General features: G+C 42.7%; 1 protein-coding gene across 1 annotated transcript; it reads right to left on the bottom strand.

Moving 5' to 3' along the window:
• Positions 1–10,697: 10,697 nt before the first annotated feature.
• LOC130165524 (oxysterol-binding protein-related protein 11-like) lies at positions 10,698–21,658 on the bottom strand. Its single transcript, XM_056370860.1, has 13 exons — positions 21,241–21,658; positions 20,803–20,871; positions 20,431–20,606; positions 20,028–20,107; positions 19,140–19,328; positions 17,834–18,032; positions 16,713–16,858; positions 16,310–16,450; positions 15,259–15,718; positions 14,798–14,984; positions 14,504–14,686; positions 14,114–14,267; positions 10,698–13,114 (listed from the first exon to the last, which is right to left on the bottom strand). The coding sequence occupies exons 1-13, from the start codon at positions 21,354–21,356 to the stop codon at positions 13,058–13,060; spliced, it is 2,157 nt and encodes a 718-aa protein (XP_056226835.1). The 5' UTR covers positions 21,357–21,658; the 3' UTR covers positions 10,698–13,057.
• Between the last annotated feature and the right edge of the window lie 187 nt (positions 21,659–21,845).

The following is a 21,845-nucleotide window of genomic DNA, read 5'->3' on the forward strand; positions in this document are numbered from 1 at the left end:
CTGTAAATGTCCTCACTGCCAGCGCTCTTAGTTTGAAGTTTTTTGCAGATCAGTCATAAATCTGAATGCCTGTCAGGTGAACTTTGCTACTTGCAACATCACGAGAACCATCGCGTGTGTGCACCTAATGATCGTGCGTTGGCACGTGTGCACGCTTGCGTGTGTTCCCCTTATCAGAAACAACAAAAAAGTTTAAATCCCATCTCCTTCCTCAATCACATCCTGTCCTCCATATCTCCCCCCTACTCTTGAAGTAAGGAAAGAAAAACTCTTCGACTCACCTCAGGTCTCATTTTTTATCTTTACTGTCAAGTACCACAACTCATCATTTTGGCATCAAGGGACACCTGTCAGGGCAAGTTCTGGGGCATAAATCTGGTCAGTTTAATGGTATATCCGCACAAACTGGGATCTACAGCACGGCTCGAGAATCCCCTCTTAGTCCCAAACCTTGCTCATACACTGATGTGCACGGGCGTGTGCGCTTGTGCCCTGAGAGTGCAGCGGGGAGGTAATGGCTAATGATCCTTGAACATCAGTCTTGACCTACAGCACATCCGGATCTATTCCAGGCAAGAGGTTTTTTAACTCTTTCATGTCACAGATCAGAGCCCTGCAGGAGCACTGGGGGGAAACGATTGGCGTGTGGCACCGGAGAGAGAGGAAAGCCATATATATATATATATATATATATATTCTGCAGCAGGTCAGAGCGGATGCAAGCGGACGGGTCAATTAAAGCGTTTAGTACGGATGCAATGACAGCTGTGCCGACGCTGAGTGAAAGAAACTGTCACTTCTTTTATTTCCATACTGCTATATTCCATATTCTACCTTCACAACCTCTGCAGGCTTAAAGATTGACAGATTATTACAGCACTCCAGCTGTGACAACCCAACAAGCATGTCCATCGGGAGTGTGTGCGGAGGAGAGACAGTAAACTGACCTGACCTTCAGTCTCAAGTTCATGGCCTTTTGAACCGCCCCCTTACAAACCATGTGTTTTGACGAAGCTCCAACATGCGACAGCTACGGAACTGACAGTAAATGAGGCGAACATCTCGCTGACAAGGACTCGGATTGAAACCTCAGAGGTGCACAGCACAAATATGGCAGGACTCGTGAAAACACACTGGGAAAATGCATAAACACTGTTGACAGTGTCACCCCATCTTCTTCAAGATGTGTTAGGCTGCTTTATCATTCAACCATAATGCCTCCCTTTGGATTGCATGCTGCAGTTGTGGTTAAGACCAGAGCAGCAATAAATTAGACGACTCTGCTGCTTTGCTGCAATACTCATGGCTCTTACAGTGAACCTGATGTGTCTTGAACTTATGATAATGTGGCCCTGGGCTAATTTACATGCACGATTGCTGGAAAACGCATCGAATCTGATCAGACTTGTGAAAGGATCGCCGCGTAGAGGAGGGTGATTGGAGTCTCCTTCGTGAACATTCGCTCGGAGGGAACAGGAAGTGGCTTTGTGCATGGCCCACGCAACGCTGACATGTTGGAATGCCACATCAATGTTATTTGCAGCTGCACTGGGAACCCGGCGATGTCCCCTTTCACATCAGCAGCCCGAGAAAGCATCTTTATGTGCATGTAAGCGTGGACTCGAGAGAGAGAGAGCGAGAGAGAGACCAGTACAGTACATACGGTAAAGATTTCATCTTCCACAAATCAGGGAGAACCGTGGAGTTTGCGCTGATGTCAGCTACTTTGAGTCCACAGGAGATCAAGCGAAGGAGATTTAGATGAACCAGGAATAGAAAAAAGAGAGGAGACATTATCCAGCTTTGACTTTGTCAGCCCTTTGTCTAGTCAAACATATATTGTAGTAATAAATTGCGGTTACTCTCCTGATGCTGTTTTGTAGATTCACATTAGGGCTGATAGTATTTTATAACCAATCAAAGAGCTTTTTCACTATTTTCTTTAAGCAGCAAAGCAGACTGGGCGTCCCGCCAAGTTTTTACTGTACAAACTGATTTCATTTCATTGAATTATGGTCAGCGATTTCCTGACGTGGACTGCTTTCCATTTGTCTCGTGTCCGTCCATCCCCTGGCCGCTCCACAGAATCGATGGCTGTCCGGAGGGAGTGAGGGACGTGACGTACCGTATCTTATGGCTGTCTCATGCAATTTTTTTCCACTCTCCCTGAGGTAAGAGGATGGGAGAGTCAAACAAATAGTGCCTTGTGTTTTCACCCCTGTGTTTGTATGCAGTGCCACAACCAGGCTCCCTGCCAAGTTCTCCTCCTCTTCCCCCCCTTGCCAGACTGCAAAAGTAAAATACAAACCAGGGCAACCACCGCCACCGCTGCCTTCACCTCCAACCCTGCTCCCCCCCTCCATCAGAGTGCTGGCAAACAACAAAAGGAGGCAAAGAGGCAGAGTCCACGCAAAACGTGCCCAGATTAGGCCGAGGCGATGATGAAGATGATCGGGCGGAGGTGAAGGCTGAGGGGGGAGGATTAGAGAGGAGAGGAGGAGTAGGAGTGGTTGTTATTTCACGGACAAGACTCCGTGCCCTCTGCCATTGAGCCGACGCCAGCTGGGACGAGGAGTGGCATCCTTTTGCTTTATCGCTTCTTGGTTTGCTTATGTTTTCAATGAGACCATTGTATGAGCTGGAGGAAGGATATGAGGTCCCATTTGGCTATCATTGACATGTAAAAAGAGTGTGGCGGTGACAGCTGACGAGATCAGTGGCCTGTAATTAGCTGAGAATGTAGGATGGACTCTCACCCTTCTGTGCCAAACACACACACACACACACACACACACACACACACACACACACACACAGACACATTAAAAAGTGTAGGAGTTTCCACATATAAAGATATAAAAGACACCAAACTGCCTGGAGGTAAAATTATGAGTTATCTATTAGCCTACGTGTGAGGTTTCACACTGATGCAAAGCTTCTCTGAGTGCTGTAAATCTAAAGGCGTGAAACATGTGGCCTTAAAAAAAATGAAAAAATGAAAACAATTTAAAGCCTTGCAGTGCTCAGGGGAGAAACAACTCAGACATTGATCCATGGGATACACAGGTGCGATAAGCCGACTGCGGACAGCCCAGTCTGAACACACCTCATAAATCACAACACTACTGAATGTGAAATATACTGAAAAGTGGCTTAATATGTTTGTTTTTTTGGGGGGGGGGGGTATCAAGCCATGAAGCTTGATATCACTTGTCTTGCAAACAGTTGCCTAGTTACACATCCAGCAAATACAGAGCAGTATTCATCTAGAGTTGTGTTTCTGTCTATTAGGTGAACGGAAGTCCAACATTAAAACTCTTTCAGCTCCATGTTGGTCTCCACCAACTCCTGAGGGAAATGTCTGGCTCTTTAGTTACTAAATGCTCCACTGTGTTTCGCTAATTTTGTCATTTGGTTGAGGTGCAGTTGGTTTATCTCACAGCACTAAAGATGTGGTTTGTAAAACCAACACAATGAGCTGAAAGACGCTAAAAAAAAAAACCCTTCATAGAGCTGAGTGTAACTGCAGGGACAAGTGACCCTTTCATGAACACTTGAGGTTTAAGATACCTGCCTCCACCTCATTACAGTAGATGTGAATGGGATTTTCACACACAGCATTCTTCTTACTCTGGAATATTTTACTGTCAACAGCTTTTATAAAGACTTTTTCTTCTGTAGAAAGTAGTCCCTTTGTAATTGAACTCCAACACATACCCCCCCACCACCACCACCACCACCACCACCTAAAACCACAAATTGTTGTTTTTACATTTCTCTTTCCTCACGAGTTAAACAAAAGAGATACAACATGTTAAACAGTCATCCGTAGAAGTGCTGAAAGGCGTATTTTTTTCGCTTTGGACAGAGCCGGGAGAGCTTCCAGTCTTTATGCTCAGAGAAAAATTGACATCCATCTTCTCATCTCTCTCTTAGCAAGAGAAAGCGAATTAAAGAGAAAGAAAGGAATCTCCTCCAGTGCTGCTTTAAAGATAAATTTCAACTTTAAATTTTGGTGAGCTGAGAGCTACATGTAAATCAAAAACAACACAGACCTCAATCCATGCTGTTATGCTATTATTCTCGGCTGTCCAAAGGGCCTCTTACTGGAGGACAGTGTATCTGTGTGTGTGTGCGTGGGGTCGAGGGGTACCAACAGACAAGTTACCGTGGTGATTAAGCTCCTCTTTCAAGCTGAAGGTGGGCCTTCTCTTTGAAACGGAGGATCTGGGCTTGTGTCAAACCACCACAAGGGTTCTCGGCGCTCGCTCAAAAAAAAACCACCGATGACAGTTGCAGTTACGAGATGAGGAGAGCCATCCCACTGCAGAGGACACCGACCTGCAGGACCCAGCGCTCCCATGGGAACCTGAGGAAGCTCCTAGTCGCCCTTTTGTGCCCCCCCCCCCCCCCCCCAGAAAGACAGATTGAAAGAAACAGGGAAAGGTACTTCATCGTAGATTTAACTTGTAAAGGTTCGCACCGACTAAAAGAAAGGAGTCTTACAAATGCCTCTTTCACGTCATACGGGGTGGATGGATGAGATGGGGGGACAAGGACGCCGTTTGTTCATTAATCCTCTTTTTTCATACTGAGTTACTACGGCCCTCGTGGGAATCACTTTCAGCCCTGTGATCAAACACACGAACTCCGAACACAGGTGTGAACATCAGCCTCTAGGAATAAGTTCCCATATCGGAGAACTGATCGAGACCGGCGTGCAGCGTTTTGCATGTGAATGAATACAGGGGGAGAGCGGCTTTCATTTGTGATCAAACGTAAAGTCCTGTGTTTGCTGCCGCTTATGGAGATGAACCATCTTCATCTTCTTCCATCACTAACAAAACGCTGATGTGAACGGTGCGCCCCCTTGTGACAAGATTGTGGAATTGATATATACAGAAGACACTTGCCTTCCTGGGCTCATTTGGATGATTCTGGAGTAAAACATACTGTTTAAAATTCATATGAATTGATTTAATTGAGAAAACAACTCCACATACAGATAAAAAATTATAATAATTTTGAGATTGTAAACACACTTGCATGTAGTGAAATCAAGACCGATATTGTTGCATTTTTACGAAGTTGCTGAAGAGCAACTGAGGCTCCTCAGCAACTTAGTTCGCTCTCTTCGCTCTCTCTGAACTTCTTTTTCTTATGGAATATTTTGCTTTCTATCTCAGATATTAAACCAACAACTAAATATTTCAAATATTTTGTATCTTACATCGGAGCCTCAGCACAGGAACGGTGTCTTCTTGGTCGGTCTGCAGACGTCTCTCCTCCCCTCAAGGCACGGGACCGGTGCAGCATCTGTATTAACATGCAACAAAGATGACAGTGAAAATGTGAACAATAATAAACTTTTAGGGAATTTATAGATGGTACTAACACTTGAAAGTCAAAAAATGCATATTGTTGTGGATTTGAGGACTCGTGTAGTTCTCATGGAGCTTGTAAAGGCCTGTTGTTGCAGCTATCTGCACAGCAAAACAAAAAATGAATTTTAAGTAATGTGAATTTTTTCCTCTGAATCTTATCATCATTTTTGAAAAAAACTCCTACAAAACTCCTAAACTACAATTTCTGTTCGACTATGATGTAGTTTGACTAAAACATACACAAATCAGTGAGATAAGAAATAACAAATAGCTTTTTATCATTATGATTATTTTTTATCACCTATGCCAATACTTATGTACTTTCATTAAGATTTTGAATTAAGGAGTCTGGCTTGTTTTGAGTATTTCTACAGAAACAGCCACATCAGCTGCCTTATCTTAAAACAATGAAATAATTATGCAGTCAGTCAAGGACAGAGCTGCACATTTCATACAACTGAACACAGATAAATACAAAATAATTGTTTCAGCCCCCAAAGAAGAAAGATTAAACCTCACCTGGAATCCATGACAATAAAACTTACGAATCAAGCCAGAAGTCTGCGTGTACTTATAGACTAGGAGCTAAACTTCAAAAGCCACAGAGACAATCACAAAATCAACCTGTTACCATCTTAAAAACATTGCAAGAATGACAGGATTTGTGTCTAGACAGGATACAGAAAAACTTATTGATGCATTTATTTGCAAAAGGCTTGACTATTGTAATAGTGTCCTCACAGATCTTAGTAAAAACAAAATCAACCAGACAGCTCATCCACAGTGCTGCTGCCAGACTCCTGACTAACACCAAGACAGTGAAGCACATCACACCGCTCCTCAAATCACTGCACTGGCTTCCTGTGTATCAAAGGATAGATTTTTCAAACCCTACCACTTAATAAAGCACTAAATGCTCTTGGGCCCAAACACATCTCCCATCTACTCGTACCATACGAAGCATCCAGACCCCTCAGGTCATCTGGGAACAGGTTTACTCAGTGTTCCCAGAATCAGAAGCAGCCTTTAGTTTGTCTGCTCCTCGCCTGTGGAACAAGCTTCCTCAACACCAACACCATCATCATCATCATCATCATATTCCAACCAGGGCTTAAAACATCAATATGTGCTGCAGCTTATCAATAAATCACTTACATGACATCTTTTTAATCTTATGCATTTGCTTGTTTTTAACATCTTTTATCTCTGCAGCACTTCTTTTAAAATGATGTGAATTCAAATTTCTTATTGTTTGAAATGCTCTTTTATGTTCTATTTCAATGTATTTCCATGCCCCTGTAAAGCACTTTGAATTGCCTCGTGTCTGAATGGTGCACTTTACCCCAACTAATAATTCTGCTTATGCTATTTCTGCTGCAGTGATGTCTTTCCCTTTCATCTGCTACCACCATCTTCACCACCAACATATACCAGACCATCAGGACTCTACTCTACTGTAGATATCATCCACATCATCTTTATTGAGCTGTAAATATTTACTCAAGTATCACATGCTCCTCTGTTTATGCGTCAGATAAAGAGATGCAGTGGGTGATCTGCTCTCTGTGGTGGTTTCAGGGCCTGTGGGAACATCCCTCACCTACCTGCACGGCAGCATCTGGGTGTTCTGGATCCTGGGCTCAGACCTGACTTACACCATTTTATCCCCCCCCCCCCCCCCCCCAACTCATCTGCATCCTCTTCACCAAGGTTTCCAACGGTTACGCGGCCATCACAGGCTACCTTGTTGCTGTGGCGATGAGACTGTTGTGTGGAGAGTCCTTGTTAGGCCTCCCTTCATTTCCCAGGTTGCACTTTAGAAGACGGTGTTTACGTTCATGACGGTGCCAGAGGGGGAGGTTTTCAACATGGAAAAGACAAACCTCTGCAACAGTTTTCTGTGTTCTGAGTTAGAGTATGACTTCATGTACCAACCTTGGTGGGACTAGACCTATGCAGCGAGTTCTGTATTTTAAAAGCCGCCCCCTTAGGAGGATGGACATTTCAAATTAGGCTAAAAGAAGCAGTGGTATTTGCCATAGGTTCATGCTATATACTTCCTATACAAATAGACATGCAATAAAAAAATAAAGGATCGCTTTGGATAATCAATCATGATTTAATTACATTTTTCATCCACATGCATTTAGAAAGTGATTCTAAAGAAGGATGAACTGAAGAAAATACGTTTTCTTTTATTGATATCAACTCTTGGGAAACAAAATCAAACAAAATATATATTCCATAAAAGTCTGATTATTATGTGATTAATGCACATTTTGCGACTCGAGGCAATTTATCTGAAAAAAGTAATGAGATCTGTCACATTTTTGTATTTTATTTTACATTATTAAATAATTCACAAATCAGAATCGTTATATACACATGTGTGATGATTATATTTGCAGAAGCACTGCAGAAATATATTATCTATTTATCAAATAACTAATAGTTCAGTAGAAATGGAATTAGCAGCCTGTATTGGTTCATTTTAATCTTTAAGATCAGTCTCATCACCATCACCCTCTCTGGCACCATCTGCTGGCCATTGTGTTTCCTGCGGTTTCATCTTGAACATGTCTCACTCTCCAGGATGTCAGGAAGACTGAACAACTCCTCTCCACATTAACACTCATCACAAACACAGCCTGTAACAGCCCCGGAGCTGCTGGAAGCCCCGATGAACAAGGCGCAGATCAGTCGTTATAATGTAGGTCTGGATCCAGAACACCAAGATGCTGCTGTCCCCTAGGTGAGGGATGTTCCCACTGAAACTCTTTATCTGATGCCTAGAGGAAAGACCTAACTGGTTTTCAGGTAAGATGTCAAAATGACCACACAAGCCAGGCGGCTGAATATGTGTGAAAATCATACAGTGGCACTTTGAAGAAAAATCAGGAATATATAAATTGTAACATTAATGTGTGTCAGTACCAACTTTTACATTCTGTGCCTTCATTGTGTTTTTTGTATGAAACTCACCCAGTTACAACACTCCTGTGACAGCCGGATGACATCAGTGATGGCCGCCGCCGTCGCCACAGCAGAGATCCAGATGCAGAGACAAACAAAAACACACAATTAATACACATATTAAAAAAAAGGTGCCATATAAATAAATCTTATTATCCCCTACATTTATGAAACACCTGTTAATTGTTCATATTTTTATATCACCCAAGGAAATCAGTGTGACAGGAGCTCACATCAGCCACTCACTGCTTTCTCTGAAATACTTTCTTGGTTTTCAGAAGCACAATATCTTTTGCCACACACTGTATTTCATAATTCCTTGCGATTAGTAAAATCAAGTGATTTGAGACGTGTCATTGTGACGAGGGACGATAAATAAAAACTGACTTAAAGTAAAGGATTTTCAGGAAGCAGCAAATGTTATTCTTATTTTGAGAAGAAAAAAAAAACGTGCAAATATCATTTTGTCAGAGGGTCTTACCAATAGATGATGATGAAGGCATCTCCAGCACGTGGCTGCAGCAGGAAGTAAAAACACAGTATACACATATGCATTGACATCAACATGCTACATACAAACTGAACACACACACAGAGTTTTATTGTCCAAATATGGATCTGCTGGACTGAAACTCACCCCTCACAGCTGGAAGCTGACCCTCCTGTTCAATCCGTCCACTCCGTGTGTTCTCCTCCGTCTTCTTGGATTTTTCAGACACCCAGAAGCCGACTCCTAACACCTACGAGGAGAAGATGACCACCATTGTCAGTGAATGGAGAGACATTGTGGTGTGTTTTCTAGTCAATATAAGCTCATGCAAGCTGTCAAGCTATACTGAGCTAAAAACAGGGAATGATAGAAGGATAAATTCATTGTTGAATGCTCAGTGAAACAGAGCAAAGCAGTTTGTGCTAAAACAAAGTAAAATGTAACAAGCAGCTGCAGCCAAACTCTTCCTGTCTACCACTCGAAGCAAACTGAAGCTCAAGAGCTGCACATTCAAGTAATCTGGGATTTCTACAAGTTGTGAGAGCAATGTGCCATCTCTGCACATGCAGACAAAACTAAAGCCACAAGCATGGTGTTAACAAGGCCTCCAGTCAGTGAACTAGAATATTTCCACACAGAACTGTCCTGGACACATTTGTGTTCAGAGTAGTTACCTTGTCTTCATTCACATCAGGGTGTTTTCTGTCCTCTGGGTCACAGATAAACTAAAACGTCGCTTCACAAAACGTGTTTCTCTGAAGCAGCAGGCAAACACACAGAGAGCAGCAGACAACAGAGGGAGGAGGGGCCATCAATTACCAATCAGCACACGCACACACACACACACGCACACACACACACACACACACACTCAGTTTATAAAGAGACAAGACAGATCAGATCTGACATTGTTGTAATCAGTCCCAAAGCTGCCTGCTTACCTGGCCTGAATATATTTCTAGTTTTTAAACTCTACACTTTCAGTGAGAAGAGAGAAGAAAAAGTGTTGAATGTTTGAGACCTCTTGCTCGCTAATTATATTTTCTTCATCTGCTGTGAATTATTGTTTCACGTTCTACTTCAGAGCAGTTTATTTAGACACCTTTGCACTCTTCTGTGCTCACGGTAATAGATGTTTAACGTGTACAGAAAGGAGATCCCACCGTACATACACTGACTAAATATAATCAGACAAATACTTCTAAGTTTTACAGCCCAGATCCAAAAGCAGTGTAAGTGATGTAACATAATTATCCTGCATAAGCCATAATGAGAATAACCAATGATATTCCACCATACCTCAATAAGTATATTTCTTATTCAACAAAGGAATAAGAAAAAAAAAGTATTCAGCATTGGTTTAAGGGCAAATTCATGATGTTGTATAAGCAGCAGCAGCTGCTCTGGCGCCATCTGCTGGTGCTCCCTTAGATTTCACATTGAGGGAGGATCCCTTTATTAAACAGCAGTGAAGCCACATATGAAAACAGAATGGAAGCTAGAGCTTAGTCTGTTTAGTTCTTTCAGTGCCTTTGCAAAGTGACCACATTATTTGACCTTCAATTCTAATACTTTCCATAAGGATTTGCTATGCTAATATAGTTAAGGGAGGGGATCCACCATTGATTCTTGAAGTTAGGGCACTTTGAATTCTTTTGGTCCAGTACAGTATTTCCACAGTATCACCTTTCTCTGTTTTGTGTCTTAGGGCATTTGAAGCACAGCTGTTTGGTGGACTTGTGTTAATGTACGTTTCATTTTCTTGTACTTTGGAAAAGAAACTTGTTTCACATGTTTGTGGGTGAAAGAGCAGAGGAGCAAGAATGGAAGAAACTCACCAGAGGACCAAACTTGTTACACAGTTAACAACTGATACGCAATTTATTTGATTATTATCACACATGTCCATTTTTCTACAACATCAGGTTTCCATCCATGTCAGTGCATTTCATAGGTCAGCAAGACAACCAGTAGAGTTCAAAACCAAGAAAATGTCAAAAACCTGGAATAAAAGTGCTTCACCCACTTCTAACATCAAGCACTGGTTCTTAAAAAGAAACAAACACAAAAAAAAAAAAAAAAACACGCACACACAAATAATACATCTGCCATTTTGCATCTGTCAGGTAAGTAACTGATGAAAATGATGTGCTCCGTAGCTGGAAGACACACACAGAAAGAGTTTGCATAAGGCACCAAGACTTGGAGGGAGTAGCTTATCAATGGCAGGGTGGATTTCCTCTTTCTGTAGATAAACTGTTCTTACTTGATACTGGGATGTTTTGAGAGTGTGAGTGAAATTCAGTTTTAGGGGAAAAAAAAAAACAAAAAAAAAAACCAGTTCATTACAGGTACATCACAGTATAGAAGACTGGAATTACTTCCAAAAGAAAAACGCAAACACTGATGGAACAAGAAATGTTAACATCTCTATACAAAAAAGTGGCTCTAAAAATAAGAGCAATTAAAGCGTAAAATTTGGGAGGTGGGGGGGTGGGGTAGGTGAACAAGCATTCAAAGAAAATATTTATTTGCATTACAAAACAAGCAAATTTGGTTAAAAGCTTTTACAACAGACTGGAGATTGAACTTATGCAGACACGGGAGCAGAATACTTTCCTGCAAAGACTGTGAACAGAGACACTTTGCTACCATGCATGAGGGACCTCCATCCCCATCCACTCCTACAGCGCTAAACTAAAAACACAGAAAGACAGGGGGGAGTAATCTATAGACGCATTCCCATGCGACTCAGTCATTTGTGTATTTTAAAATTTGGTTATTCGTCAGCTGGTCTACGACATGCCACATTCCAGCAGCGTGACTTCATTCAATATATCAATTTTAATAGCATCAAACAACAAGTAAACAAATTATAATTTAGAGAGAAAATGCAAATCAATACACACTTTATATCTAAACGCACACAATCATCTGATATTGATTCTAAAGGATCAGTGGAAGTGTTACATCGCTAAAGGATCATTCCACCAATTTATTTTAGGTGTATTTATAAGCAGTATATTAAGAATTAGTGGTTGATAACACACTATAGTGCAGTACATAAGGGACATTTTAAAATGGTATAAGGTCATATTTTATATTATTACAACTGTCTTTCACTTTATTGTCATCCATTATCTGTTCATACACCAGCCTCCACAGGAGTCAAAGCTGTTGTCAAATACATTAATGAAATCTACATTATATTGTGTTATAAACCAATAATTACATGTTTATATGCCACTTATGCCATTGTGATGTCATCAGGGTTATCTTGAGTTGGGCTTTCAGACTTCAAATTTATAACAGAAAGCCTGAAAGCGCTGATGGGAATTGCAGGCTCAGGTGTTTTGGGGCTTAACCCTTTCTAGGAACTGAAAGTCAGAGTATCTTCATCTGTGCTGTTTTAGTTTTGGATTTATTTTGATTTTTAAAAACTGTCTTTTGCAAGTGCATCAGCTTTATGACTAAGTCGATATTTCTGGAATCACACTTTCTTGCTGAGATCAGATTTGATGTCGAACCCTTCCATATGAAGCAACAGCCAGAACCCTGTTAGCTTAGCTTAGCATAAAGACTGGAAACAGGGGGGAGAGAGAGAGCAGCAAGAGGATTAGCTACACTTAAGAGATCAGAATATTGTGTGCATGTAGATATACTATATTGCAAACTGTAACTTTACATTGAAATACACTGACTCCAATTTACAGCAGTTTCATTGCACTCATTTTTCTTTGTGTTGAATATCTTATTATAGGAAGAGACTCCTCAAAAGTCACTACACCATTGTGTGTTTCCACATCTTAAAAAAAAAAAGAAGAAGAAAAGAACCATATCCAGGTCGATCAGCAGAACCCAAACTTAGAGGATCATTCATCAGACTATCTTAAGGCTGTGTAAATAAGAGTACCATTACCTGTACAAGAATATGTTTTCATTGACATTGGATTGTAAAAAAAACTGATCAGCAGTACAAAAGCTTGTACTTCGAGGCTTCGTGAACATCATGAGCGAGATTTGAGAACACCCTCAGTCGTGCTTGTCTCTCTGTCCTTCTCCCCATGTCGCATTCGTCTGTACGTCAGTGCAGGTCACGCTCTTATTTCATAACCGTCAACCACATGTCTGTGCACACACAGACACGCACACACTCACACACGCATTCCTGAATCTACAGTATTGACATCCAAGACAGACACTGAAGGAGCTAGGATTTGAATGTAGAGTTTTTCCAGAGTGGTTTGTGATAAACCCAGCCTTCGCCCTGGAGGAGGAGGAGAGAAAACTATGGTCAATATATTCTGGTTTGCAGCTGAGGTTTAATAATTCATTTGTGCATTGAGTCAGCAAAACCGTTTAATCCGATGAAGTCAGCCATCCCATCAGGAAGTTTGTTTCGGGTTGGGAATGATTTGATGAAAAAAAGAAACAGATTCTATGTAATGTTTGTAAATTAAGACATAAATTTGTTTTTTGTGACACACAGAAGAAAAATAAAAGGGATCAACTGAGCAGAAGTCCGGATCCTGAGTCCTACACTCAGAGATTTGACTCCTGACCACGTCAAATATAATACCATTTTAACAACAGAGTGATAATATATCACATTTACATCTTTCTTGTTGTACGTGATGTTACTGGATAATTGGGCAGCTCAAGTTTGCTGCTTTGTTGTGGCGGTTTTGGAATTTGGACGTGCGATATCATCAGAATCTTGAGGAGACGCAAATTTCTTCCATGTCCCTGATTCCACTGCGTGCTTTTGTTTCAGGTGTTGGAACAGGTTGTGCTGCTACTTTTTGTTTTCCTGTTTTTTCCCCAAAAGGTTGAGAATTTACTTGTGGGGGGGGGATGGTGCAGCGCGTGACCCACGTGCATGCAGAGACTCGTGCACTTTAGAGGGGGGCCTGGGTTATTTTCTGATGCTACACAAAGCTAGCTGCAGTCTTTTTTGTTTTTGTGTACTTGAGTCTAAACTCATCAAAGTCGTCCAACTTGAGTCCAAGTGTTTAAATGACCCAGATTCAAAGGAAATTTAAAATAGCTTTGTGCAAGGTGAGAACGCTGTGAAACAGAGAACCTCCAACTGGAGACAGAAATTATGCTCAATTTATTTAGAGTCAGCAGAGATAGCCTGAGCACAGATGACCTTTAACAGACCGCAGTCTCCAGTATCCTGTTGCTCTGTTGCCAAATCTTCACAACAGTTAAAACAAATCAAGCAGCAGCATACCTGTACATGTGTTGCGTTTATCTTGCTCACCTCTCTGTCGAAGTATCTGGTCCTCCAAGCGGTTTCAGTCTCAGCGCGGTGCCGCTCCTCCGTCCTCTGCCTCTCCTCAAGAATCCGCTTGTGCTCTGTGGCTTTGTCGATGTCCTTCTGCCGCAAGGACTCAGTCACATGCTGCCACAGACGCCTGCGTCACAAAAATTATAAAAGTGAATCAGACACACAATCAGAGACAGAACTATTCAACCGTCAAGCTTCTGAGTTATGTGTGTTTAGCTGTTGCGGAGACCAGAGAATGTAATGACAACACACTGTCAACAAAAGAGAGCATGTTACTCAGGTCTGTCTAAATTACAAGCTTTTAACAGGATATCACTAAACTAAGAAGTAAAATCCACAGGGTACGAGTCCACTTCTTCTGACCTGGATTCAGTTGGTCCCTGTTTCTCAATCGGCCGAACTTGCTTCCTCGTCACAGGCAGCTTGGTGACGTCCACCACTCTCGTCTCTCCACTGGTGTAGCTGAACTCCAAGACGCCGTTCCACTCGCCCTGCACGCGACACACCACCGCGTTGGTAGTGTTGTGCTTCACCTCCGCTGTTACCCTACATTTGGAACGCCAAATCTGAATGAGTAAAAGCACGCTACACTACGTGTAATTTCATGACAGCCTTCAAGCAGCAGTACAGTACAGACAGAACACCGGAGGGACTTACTTGTGTAGTTTGCCGCCATAAAAGGGTTTAGTCTGGAAAGTGATGATCGCTGAGTAGCCTGACTTGGCGCAGCTGATGTTGACTTTGCCGCCCAGTTCCACCCAGGGAACAGTGAGGATGGAGCGCGCATACGCACACGGCAGTGTGAAGGTGTACTCTTCATCATGCTCCAGCAAATACAGGCAACCTGGAGGAATAATGAAGACAGAAACGTCAGGTGCAAATTGCAAAACGATGCCAACAGATTTACCAGGTGTGATTTCTGCCCTAATTAAGTAGCACAGAACTAGCCAAAGGAGGTCTCTTATTTTGATTACACTGAGCCACTTGCCTGAAGAACAAGGCAGGAAGGCCCCCTGCTTCTTCCCCAACCCCCCATTCTAACTATGTGTCAGTTAAAAAAGTTTCTGATGGCCTTACTTCTCTTCTTGTGTGCTGATACAAAAACCATATTGGCTCACCTTCACCTATCATGGATACGCCAATGGACATCCCCATGAACTTGCTCTTGGTCCACACATGCGTGTTCACACACATCCGCCTCTCCTGGCATTCAGCGTAGAACCCAGACACAGGGGGGTGGTGTGACACCTGCTCTGCCACAAAGCGCACTTGGTAGGGGTCCTGGGAAGCGGCCGGTTCAGCGCTTCCCTGCGAGGGCTCCTTGGAGGCCTCTGGTGTCTTGGGTACCTTCCAGGAGCAGTGGAAGGTCTCGCCGATGATGGGGTTGTAGGGCTTCTTGGCGATGGCGCCCTTGCGTCCTTCGTGGAAGGAGGTGAGGTAGTACTCCACAAACCGGACCATGCGGTCCTCCGGGCTGCTGCCGTCGGTGATGGCCACAAAGAGTTCCGGGTGTGACATGAAGTCGGCGTACATCTCCAGCAGAGAGCGCTTCTCTAGGATGAAGGTGGGGAGGACCACCTGGGAGGAAATTCAAAATAAATATGATCCCTGTGTTTATTATTTCTTTTAGTTAGAATGACCCAGGATAAACCAATTGCAAGACCGTAACCATTTTGTCCATTACCACATTATCTACCATCAGTAAATCGAACAACTGACGATGTAATGAACACCTGACATGACCTTGGGGTCATATTGTCTCCTAGATCGCCTAGATCTGAGGTAAGCCAGATAAATGCGATAAATCAGAAACCCAAGAGGAGGATATCCAAATACTAGAACAAACTGACACTAGAAGATAGAGTGTCTATCTAGGACTCAATTCTTGGTTTTAAGTGTGTGTCCAGGACAAGTAATTACGTGGAAAGAAGTGCTGGGAGAATAAACAATTCTATTCACCCCTATCATTTTTGGCAAAGTATAAACTGATAAACTAATGTGGAGGACTTCACTTTCATACTTCAGTGTGGCATATTACAGCATAAACTTCTTACACCTCTCACTGTGGGATTACTGATCCAAAATCACCAACCTCATTCCCTCAAACACTAATTTAGACAAACTGTTTGGCTTGTTTTGCTGCTCGACAGTACATGGAACTTGACCTACCCGCGTGAGGTCCATGCCCAGCTTCAGCTGGGACAGCAAGTGTAGGATAACGCTGCGCTCCTCCTCCACAGCACCCAGGTCCTCCTCCTTGTCTGTGAAGGAGTCCTCTGCCTCATCCTCTGCATCTATGTCTTCCTGTTCCTGAGAGAGGGAAGGGAGGGGGATTGGGATTTATTCAACAACCTGCTTGAATGACTCCACAGGGGTTGGAAGTAAGTGATTTTTAATGTTGTGGGAGACTGAATAACTGCTGAAGAAAAGTTGCAAATGGAAATTGAACAGTTTCCTGTTGCATCAAGAGAAATAAATGAAGTCATATCAACATCCTAATAAGCAAAGCTTTCTCTGGTGTAGATCTTAGCTGCTTACTGGGGGAGAAAGGGTTTAATTTCCTTGGTCTTACCCCAGAGAAGCTGCAGGACTCGGGGCTGCTGAGCTCCAGTCGGCTCCCCTCCAGCGGGCCCTCCCCCGTCGTGAAGCTGCCCAGGGAGCTGCTGCCGTTCTTCAGGATGTCAGGCAGCTTGGGCTCCAGCCACTCGATGGTGGGTCCTACGGTGGACGGGGAGTGCACAGTGGCAGGTTCAGAGGTACTCATGGTACTACCCCCCCTCCCTCCCAAAGCCCTCCGACACTCACAGCTGCACACACACCCACACACCCTCGTAGTTCTACACTCGGCCTACCATTTGCCACACAATACCTAACTACTGCCCGACTGCTGACTGGACAGATGGCTATTTCTCAGACAGCTGCCCAAGACCAAAAGACTGTAACCCAACCCATCCAATAAGCCGAGTATCAGGATACTCTGGCCCCGCCGACAGGAAACATCCTCATCCTCTGATTGGCTAAAGCCTCTCAGTATAGCCTGGGCATTTTTTTATGTATGTTCAGAAGTGGGCAGATCTCATTCAAATTCACCTTGTGTGTCGTTGGACAACTTAATCTGATTGGCTGCTGCGGTGAGTCTGGCCTAATGAAATATACATACAGTAATGGGATCTGCTGTGAAAAAGTGGGACATTACCTGGACATTTCAAATCAACCTAAATAGAGAGGGGCGAGATACCAGCAAGTCAGACACTTCACTTTAGGCTCTCCAACATGTTTCTGTGTTGCATGTTAAGAGTTCGTCAACTCGAAGCTCTATGAAACTGTCCTCAAAGTGTTACTGGTGGATATTTTAACCATCTGAGATCTAATTACCTCCGAGACAGGTGGTAAGAATAGGTACAGTTCCTCATCAATAATGCAAAATAATTCCACTGTCCAGCCAAACGCAAACTGTTGCGTCTCAACTGGTTGCATTTGTCGTACGTCTTGCATGTGGAGCAGCTTATTTAGAGGACAAAGACACTTAATCCGCAGAGTCTAATAGCAGAAATACTCACTTCCTGAAAAAAGAAAGTGGTTAGGCATACATGTACGTTGTTGTTAGAATAACCAGCAAATGCATAAACGAATTAACAACACCAACTTCCATATCCAGACAAACAATTTATACAGAAACAGCCCTCCACTGACCTCCCAGGGAGCCTCTCTGCCTGGCCACCTGCTGTAGGTGAAGGATGTGCAGGCACTCGTTGAGGCAGTTCATGGTCGCCATGGAAGTGGCCTTGAGCATCAGCAGATCCTGGTCTAGAGGGGAGAGGCCGGGGGCTGCGGGCAAGCCCTCGATACTCTGGATCAGGTCTCGGTGCTGGCCCTGGGCCTGGCTCATCATCTGGAAGTAGATTGTGGGGGAAAAAATGATGTGTCAAGATTAATAATAGCAAAAACATTACCATTAAAAATTTGCCTTCTACTTTACATAACTTTACATAAATTTTTAGATCCACACTTTTATGTTCGGTCTTTATTTGTATCTCTGCTTAAAATCTGAAAATTAAATCCCCTGAACTAACTTCCATGTTATGATTAAGGGTCCCGAGAAGACGAAAATCCATAGAGAACAAGAAGCATGACTGATCCCGACTGTGCTGCTGTGGTCTACTGAGGTTGAGACAAAGACAACAGCACTCTCTGGTGGAGAATCTGCGTCATCCAAATGGGTCAAAGTGAAGAGGAGAATTCACGGCTGCGAACCAAGTCCTAAATATTTTACCTCTACAACTGCATGTCTTGTAGGAACATACTGATGCTTGTACTTCTAAGAAGCCCTTTAAGAGATCAAAATTTCATTGTGGCAACGTCGCATTGCACAAAAGTTTAAACATTAATGAAACATTGTGTAGCAAGTAGAGAGCCAGCATCATTATTTCCTGCTCGTCTAATTCATCTCCACACATTATGAATCTGACTCACCATAATATTCATGGCGCATTTTATATAACATTTGTGAAATTCATATGGTAACAGGGACAGGACATGGCAGAGGTTTTGAAGATGCTGTTGGCTACAGCTTTGGTTTCATAACAGATACATCAAACCTCCCAGAGACAGAATCTCATCAAAATCTAACTGCATTTCAATTGGATCAGCTTCATTTTTTCTTGGTTTAACTTGTAATCTAGATTTCTGCCAAATAGCAGATTAAAAACTTGTCCTTAATGTCCATAATTTAATTTTGCCTATGTACATCCTGTACCCTGCTACATGTACACTGTAATGAGCATGGTGGGTCACAGGGAGTGTAATGACGTGATCTAAAAACTTCAAACTAAGACTTTTCTGAATGGATCTTTAATCTCCCACACAACACAAATAAACATGATGTCCTGAATGATACGTTAACCGATGTAACTACAAAAACATAGATTCTGAGAAAAACAACATCAACACTTATGTGTCAGCCAAGCATGCTCACAAATGTGTCTGTGGCTTGCAGTACCTCTCTGGCGTCCATGAGGTGGTCTGGCAGCAGGGACCTCTTGCTGGAGTAAAGCGACGAGCCCTTGTTGACCTGCGACCAGCCGAATAAGGAGGCAGGGTTTTGGCTGGGCCGGCGCAGGGACATCGGTGAGCTGCCGCTGCCTTGAGACGCCATAGAGTAGCTCCGGGACTTGGGTGGGGGATTACTCTGAACAATGGGGAAAAAACATTTCAAAAATGGTTATATGTTGTTAGGCTATGTTTATGGTTAACTCAGTCTCAGATGTGGAAGACCAATGCACAACTAAGAAATGAGGCATAACAAGCAATAAAGATCTGAAATGCAATTTTCAAAAGGTGTAAATAACAGTCACGCACATTACAGTTACAGTAACACTGCATACACCTGCTGTTAAAACCATCTAATCATTTGTTGACTATTCCAAGCCACAGCCAAAAAGAGCACCTTGGGAAGTTCTCATGTATCTCAACCCCATTAAAAGAGGTTGTGGGCAGTGTACTAGAGTGTAGATCAATATCCGGATCAATACTAGTGATTACTGTGCTTACACACAGGGTAAAACCTGATACATTTTTACATCAACATGAATATTTCACAGCTGTGCAGATTTTTGCACTGCAGCTTGCTTTGTTCGATTGTTTCTTTGGCATATGAGGAAGGAAAGAAGGAAACTGAAAACTGTCCAGCTCACATCCGCTCTGTGAGAAAGTCCCATGTTTTATTTGGATCATCACACATTATTTATATGATACAGTGTAACAGTACTAACGCACAGCAGGCCTTTGGTCTGTATATATACTGTATATATAGTGATCCTTGCAAACATCAACATGTAGCTCTGTCAATATATGTTCATGTGCATGCCAAACATATTAACTGTCTTACCTTCCCCATGGCCTCTGTGTGGTGTTGTGTGCAGATCTGCAATCTGCTCACCCAGTGCTGCCTCTCTTTGGCATCGGTGGCTGAAAGACGCATATAAAAGAAAAACAAGAAAGCAAAACCATGTTACAGTTACTCTAGGATGATCTTACTCAGCATCAATTCCTGTGTGCTTCTGCCCCGCCGGCAGCAGATAATGGAAAACATTCAGATCAATACCGTATGGACTTGATGGATGGTGATGAGAGTATGCCTGGACTTACAAATAGAGCTGACAAGCAACAATAAGGTGAGAATGAAAGCTCAAAGAGGAGCAACATTACATGATACACTCTGGTCTGTAAGAGAAATATGCTAAGACATAAATGTCAAAAAGGCAGTGTGTGTATTTAAGACAGGTACCCACCCCTGAGCTTGTACTGCTCCCCGCTGATAGCGTTGACTGTGAAGGTATGCGAGTCCTCGTCACTGGGGGAGATGACGGCCCCTGCCAGGGGGAGCATGCCCCTGGGCTTCTGGGGCCGAGACTGCTCATTGACAAAGTACTCCAGCAAACCCGCCTCATTGTTTAAGACAAAGAACCTGAAAATAACAACCACCACAACAATGTCTGTCCACTGTATAAACTACCATGGCATTACTTGAATTGGATTAGTCTGGATTACAATAATGAACTTGGCTGAAAGTTGATGGTGAAATCTTATAAGACAGTTCCCTTGTCTTAACCTTATATACCTTTTAGATTAACATTATAGCAAACAAAGGTCTAAAATCTCACCTGTATTGCCACCCTGTCACCAGATTGGTGTATTTCATTAAATAGCCATCAATATTCTCCATGTGATCACTGCCATGAGACATAAGGAGATAAAGAATACTTGTTAAAATACCTAGACTGAGTACACACCTATATACAAACAAAGGTAAATACACAAATCAATCACAGAGTTTTGCCCAGTGACAGTTTTGCTCAAATGGCAACATGATGCAACTGTTATCTTTCTGATAAGAAAGCTAATTTAATCATAAACTTATGAGCAAAATTAGTCAGTCATTGGAGAGTCCAAACACATGATGATTCACCATTTATACAAACAGAACAATATGTATAAATCACATTTATGCTGCTTGTGACTCACTGTGGACAAACCAAATACGCCTTAGATGTGAAGACTAGCTTAATGCTTGAGCGTTAGCAGAATAAACAGCCACCCACCTATACTGCCAGCTTTTGGCACTTGCTCTCCCCGAGCTTGGGGTCCTGTTCTGGGGAAATACATCCAGCTTGCCTTCGCTTTCCGTGATTCTTAAAGCCGTGGTTTCCGCTTGCATAGTCACTAGCAACGCAACCCACTTTAGACGCTAACTCAGGCTTGGTAGCGTTAGGCTAACCAGTGACACTAGCTAAGCTAAGTCACCACAGATTTGATTCAAGTGTCACGAGCCTCCTTTATATTACAGAGTGAAAGTGTCGGTTCATCGCTTATCGAAACGCACCACACACCCTTCAGACGCTGGACGGTTAACCTGGCTATGTTAATAAAGATTGATAAAACATGGTCTACACTGCTGATACAGGGAGTAGCTCGTTAGCCTGCTCCTGCTAGCTCGCCTGATATTTACTGCTCTGGCAGGAAAACAGTCATGTGACTCGCTCACAAGAGCAGGCTTCCGTGTTCGATTAGAATAAAAACTAAAATAGAAAAATAGCCACAAAAATTTACCAAAACCTGCTTCCACCACTTTCAAAGAAAAAAAAAACTAAAAAAAGAATAAAAGAAAGAAAAGAAAAAAACGTACACAGAGAAATCATTACATTCG

Source organism: Seriola aureovittata, chromosome 24, assembly GCF_021018895.1.
Source record: "Seriola aureovittata isolate HTS-2021-v1 ecotype China chromosome 24, ASM2101889v1, whole genome shotgun sequence".
NCBI lineage: Eukaryota > Metazoa > Chordata > Actinopteri > Carangiformes > Carangidae > Seriola > Seriola aureovittata.